Source organism: Eumetopias jubatus, unplaced genomic scaffold (assembly GCF_037043125.1).
Source record: "Eumetopias jubatus isolate StellerSeaLion01/CBP00866 unplaced genomic scaffold, mEumJub1_p1.0 scaffold_2, whole genome shotgun sequence".
Lineage (NCBI taxonomy): Eukaryota > Metazoa > Chordata > Mammalia > Carnivora > Otariidae > Eumetopias > Eumetopias jubatus.
In genome coordinates, this window is record NW_028274808.1 from 44,334,690 (window position 1) to 44,340,689 (window position 6,000).

The following is a 6,000-nucleotide window of genomic DNA, read 5'->3' on the forward strand; positions in this document are numbered from 1 at the left end:
TAAGCAGCTGGTCATGAGGGATCAGATGGTTTAATTTTGGAGCCCTTCCATAGAGAAGTGACTTCTGTGTGATTACTAGAGACCCAAACAGGTCAGCCTCTTTATCTAATGATTCTAAAGGATATCAAGAGCAGAGGCAAAAGTAGACTAGGATTTAGTTTGATTCATTTCTGAGGTTGCCCTAAGGTAGTCAAGCTAAATTATCTCTGTTTCTATGAAAACAAATTTCAAGTAACAGATCACCTATGAATCTGACGATGAAAATCATTGGAATTGATAAACTTGTGTTATTAATTTTTTTGTTAAGTAAGGTGGTTCAAAATGGGAATGCCTTTCCTTGGTGATACAAAAGTTCAATTAGAAGGAAGATACCCGGAAGCTATTTTTTAGATGTCTTTTAACTTACATTCAGCTCCTGGTTGTGCAAGAGAAAAAGCTGTCCTTCTAAACAAAAAAGATTAGCTCTTTTATTACTTTTTTTGTGGTCAATATGGTGTTTGTGCTAAAGTTAACTACTCTGTTTAACTTGCTCTATTCTAGTGTTGCCTTTTGTCTTACATTAAGCATGTTTCAGGCCCATAAGAAACCCTTTCCCGAATGTATTGAAGTTCAGAACAAACTTGTTAGCCATTTGTCTGGTATACTTTTGTCATGATTAATTGTATTGAGCTTCTGTGAAAATCACTTTCACAGTTTCAACTGCCCTATGGGCCTTAAGGAAGCAGTAGCTTCAGAAGAGGCTGATTCAAGTCAAATATTGCCCGTTACCTTCACCAGACATGTGCTCCAACCCTTCTATGGTTTTCTGTAGGAGGCTGCTGTTTGCTAAAAAACTTTAAGCTTGTTGCTTTGCTGTCTAATCGATCTCCTCCCTTTCCTGTTTTCCTGTAGCCATCAGAGGGTTTTCGCTTCAGCACAGGATCCGGAGTTTTGAAGAAGCCCGAGGTCTGGACCGAATTAACGAACGGATGCCACCCCGAAAAGACAGCCAGTACCCCGATGGGCCAGTGAAATTTGTGGCCCCTGCACAACCCAACACTGCGCACAGGAGCGACAGGGGGAGAAGAGCCAGTAATGATGCAGAGCCCTGCTGTGGCACAGGTGGATCCAAAACTTAAGAACAAATTTTATTTATTTATTATTGGAAAACAAAACAAAAACAACTTTAACAACTTAAACCTGGAGGTGCATTCATAATTCAGTCTGCATTTATGCTGTAAGAAAGGTGACCATTTTATAAATTGTTTTTAATTTATGTTTAATATATATAAAAAGTGCATCTGTTTTGTTTTTCCCTTTTTTTTTTTCCTAATTTTTAGGAACTGATCTGATTGTCTGATACATATGTGAAGTCTTGTGCTACAAAGGGGAACTTCCCCTAATAAAAGGGCCTTGGAAACCTCCACCCTGGGTTTCTGACTTGAACTAGCCAGCCGAGTTTTCTCCTTTCTTTTGGAAGGTGATATCTTTCGTTTCAGACTAATAATAGTTTTTCAAACATAAGAGGGTAGTTTTCTTTTCTCTTTCTACAGGGTGCCATTGAAGAAGATTGCTCAGATTTCAGTGGCTAAAACTTCTCTTCTTATGGAAAACTTGATTAGAGTAGAACTTCTAAGTGAATAACCCAAACCCAGTGATTTGAGGGCCAAGAGAATGTTTTCCATATAACCTACTTTCTTCTGGACTCTCAGTTCTTTTTAATATGTTCTAGTAAGACAAAATAAAAAGCAGTGAGGAATTTTCTGAGAATTACTCAAAATTTCTTCTTCCAACCATGGGCGTGATTGGTTTAAACTTCCCTTAGAACTTCGGAGATTTCTTAACTCTTCCCAGATCCTTTTGCTTTCATTTTTTTTTTCTAAAGATTTTATATATTTATTTGAGAGAGAGAGAATGAGAGACAGAGCACAAGAGGGAAGAGGGTCCGAGGGAGAAGCAGACTCCCCGCTGAGCCGGGAGCCCGATGTGGGACTCGATCCTGGGACTCCAGGATCATGACCTGAGCCGAAGGCAGTGGCTTAACCAACTGAGCCACCCAGGCGCCCTTGCTTTCATTTTTGAAGTCCAGGTGATTTACCCAACTGCAAAAGAAGCTGCATTTCTAAATATTTTATAAATGCCCTCTGTAGAACTTTTGATAGTAAGGGGTATTTATGTCCTGTGAGATTGCATCAGCTGTTGTGTCTGTTCTCCCCATTGTCCTTCTGTTTCTCTGTGTCAGTGTTTTAAAAAACAACTGGGGTGACGGAAACTGACTCGGGTGGAATGATCCCCTTATGAATTGGAAGTCTTGCTAAAGGGCACTGGATGATGAGGACTTACTTTTTCTGTATCAGTTACTGGGGTGTTTTCTCCATCTTTAAATACTCATTAGGTTGAACTGTATGTCAGTCTCTGTCAGCATATTTTGGAATACAAAAACAAGTGTTCAGATACAGTGTTTGAATAGTCTTCTCTTAGTTTTTCAAGTAACAACCAGTGAGGAAAAGAAATTTCAGTGATCCTTGGGCTCCCGTTTTTGGTTTAGTCTGGTGACAGGTGCCATGTCATAATACTCATTGGTCAACTTTGCAGCATGTGTGGGCAATACTACACCAAAGTGCTTATTTGCAGAATTCTTAATATCATTTGGGATGTAGGAGTCCAGCATTGAAGCAGGTATCTCTGACAGTAGTGCTTTATGTTGTAAGCTTTAAGGACACCAAAAACCTTTTTCAAAGAAATGGAGAAAAAAAAAAGACCCCACATAATTTCACTAGAAGAATGAGGATTTAGCCCATCTATTTCTGTTTTCCTATACCTTTTGCTAACAGTTCCCAATTTATGACAGAGATCAAAGCATTTTGGGGCTTGGAATCTGGTGGCATGGATTGCTCTATCAATAAAAAATGATAGGAAGGATATGGGGGAAGGAGATAAAAGACCTCTTACTGGGTTATGAATAAAACCTATGAAAGGAGGGAAACAAAGTCTTGAGTAGTTATCTTTACCGATCATCATTTTTTTATACTCAGAAAAGAAGGAATTCTTCATCTGGATAGCCTCACACTCCTCCCTCCCCAGTCCTACTCTAGAAAGGACCACTGTTTTGGAAATCTCACCTAATATGAAGGTCAGTCCACATGACAAATCTGATGGATGGGAGTCTCCATCTCTTTCTCCTTTTCCCCTAGCTGGGGCTGTTGTACATACATAATCCACAGGTAGAAACCACTCTTAAGGGCTTCGATCATCAGGCACGTAGTGGGGCGCCTGGGTGGCTCAGTCGTTAAGCGTTTGCCTTCGGCTCAGGTCGTGATCCCAGGGTCCTGGGATCGAGTCCCACATCCGGCTCCCTCCTCGGCGGGAAGCCTGCTGTCCCTCTCCCACTCCCCCTGCTCGTGTTCCTGCTCTCGCTATCTCTGTCTCTGTCAAATAAATAAATAAAATCTTTAAAAAAAAAAAAAAAATCAGGCACGTAGTGAAATGGCTATTGAAAATCCTTACAAGCAAAAAATACTGTTCTAGTAAAAAGGATTATTATTTAGGAATGTCTTCATTATCTTCTCAAAAACAAATTGTATAGAAAAGCAAGTTACTGGGGTACCTGGGTGGCTCAGTTGTTAAGCATCTGCCTTCGGCTCAGGTCATGATCCCAGGGTCCTGGGATGGAGCCCCGTGTCAGGCTCCTGGCTCAGCGGGGAGCCTGCTTCTCGCTCTCCCTCTGCGTCTCCCCCTGCTCATGTGCTGTCTCTCTCTGTATCTCTGTGTCTCAAATGAATAAATAAAAAATCTTAAAAAAAAATTAAAAAAAAAGAGAGAAAAGCAAGTTTCCTTGACAGAGGCATGGGAAAAGACCTATAAATACAGAGAACAAACTGAGGGTTGCCAGAGTGGAGGGGGGATGGGCAGAATGGGTGAAGGCGAGAGGGAGACCCAGGCCTCCAGTTATAAATGAATAAGTCATGGAATAAAAGGCATAGCGTAAGAAATACAGTCAGTGAAACCATAATAGGGATGTAAGGGGACAGATTGGTAGCTACACTTGTGATAAACATAGCATGATATATAAACTTGTCAAATCACTAAGTTGTACATCTGAAGTGTAACATGTATCCACTATACGCCAAAAAAAAAAAAAAAAAAAAGGATGTATTTTACAGGTACCCTGTGAGCTGTGGAGGGATCAGCCAGAGAGGTAAGAAGTCATGATTCAAGAAAATCGGAGTGAGTTTACAATAAAGCAACAAGGAAGTTAGGTTTGAAAATTCAAATTCTGTTGAACTCTAAAGGTAGAGGTATTTCTTATGTTCTATAGAAAGTTGGGGTGTGTGCTTCAACAATTTAGAAAGTTGTGTATAAATGTGTCTCCATGTGATGCAGCTAGCTTCTGAAAGTGAGACTGCCAATCTATACTTTCATCTGTATTTGCACCTATGAGTCAAGACGGTTTAGAAGGCATGAGCCTTGGGGATATATATATACACACACACACACACACACATACATATTATGATAACAGTACTTGTTCTTCACTTTAGACTTCATTGGAGAGTTTTTAACATATTTTCGAATGTTTTAATCTAAACAGTAGCTCCCAGGATGGCTGGTTGCCTGTTCCGGGTTTGCCGAAGGCCGTCATTTCAAACATTTTAACTGCTGTCAGAGCTCTGCAGTACCCCATTTTCAAAGCCTCTTCTGTTTTATTAAATCTTCCCCCCACGTGTCTTATAGATACTAAAAACGCTTTTCTCTTGTTCTCCTTCACTTTAAGGTCCATAGGGACATTATTTTCATCAACTCCTCTCATCTGGGGGGGAGAAAAACACTTCTTATATCAGTTCCCTAGACATGTTGGAGGACCCTTTTGTATACTTTACTTTTACATTTAAATATTTTTACATACATTTAAAAAATGACACTACCCAAGGACCAGTTTTTCTAATTTTGTTTTACATCTACGTCATATGAAATTTCAAATTGATCAGATGACTGTTTTTTTAAATAAAAATTTGAAAACTCATCTAACACAAGCTTAAAACATACATCCTTTTTAAATCTCTGTGTTCTGAATATTTAGAGCAAAAACAACCCAAGAAACCAAGGGTGTGTGTGTGTGTGTGTGTGTGTGTGTGTGTGTGTGTGTGTGTGTGTGTGTTTAATGGAATGCTAAAACAAAAGCAGCCTCAGTTTTCTTTAAAACCTCAAGGCAAACGCTTGGTTATGGGACAGACATTGCTGATTCGCTGGCCTTGTGTGACTGGATACTGACTGGCAAAGTGAAACTTACGTATCATACTCTAATGGGCTTGATCTGGCTCCTTGCCTAGGGATAGGAGAATCAGGCTCTCCAGGAATATCAGTATTTCTCATATCCTTCTATCTATATTTACATTGCCTCTTCTGTTCCTACACAAACATTTGTGGTTCAGTGAAGCAAGTTCCTGTCGATAGCAGAGATTTGATTTCTTATCCTAATAACTTAGGTATGGCTTTCTGACACTGTTCAAAATAGGAAAAGAAAAATCCTTTTATTTGTTTTGCCAACAGAATATTATCATTTATGTCATTAAGGAGCAAGCGTGAGAATTCTAAAATTAGGGAACTTTGGGGTCTTTCAGCCTTTACCCCATAGATCCTCTTCTAAGTAATTTTAAAACACAAAGTTTGAAGGCAGTCTGCTCTTCATAAGAAAAATATTATAAACCATGCTCATGTGACATGCAGCTGGGCTTAGATGGTCAAGGGTGTCCAGCTTCTGAGAAGGAGTAAGGCTAAAATCACTTCCCTCCACCCTCCTTTGTTTGGTATAAATATTGTAGCTGATGTCCAGAATTTTTGACTGTACTCTATCTTATAAATATAAAACTCAAGCTCTTGAGAATTAAATGTTTAAGTAAAACAGTTTAGGTTTAAGAAGAGCTTGCCTCAGATTGACTATAGTTTTTCTTTGTATTATCAGATTTTTTCTCCAGTTTTTATATTGAAAATTATTTCTGAACCCATAAAGACTTGTTAAGA

The 6,000-nt window shown here is 39.2% G+C and overlaps 1 protein-coding gene across 3 annotated transcripts in view; it reads left to right on the plus strand.

The window, feature by feature from the left end:
* Window positions 1-1,425, plus strand: part of PPP3CC (protein phosphatase 3 catalytic subunit gamma) — a 93,463-nt gene extending 92,038 nt beyond the window's left edge. For all 3 annotated transcript variants that reach the window (XM_028114349.2, XM_088020990.1, XM_088020989.1), the window contains one exon: window positions 892-1,425. In XM_028114349.2, coding sequence (XP_027970150.1) covers window positions 892-1,118 — 227 coding nt within the window. In that variant the 3' untranslated portion in view covers window positions 1,119-1,425. The remainder of the gene's footprint in view (window positions 1-891) is intronic.
* Window positions 1,426-6,000: the final 4,575 nt, after the last annotated feature.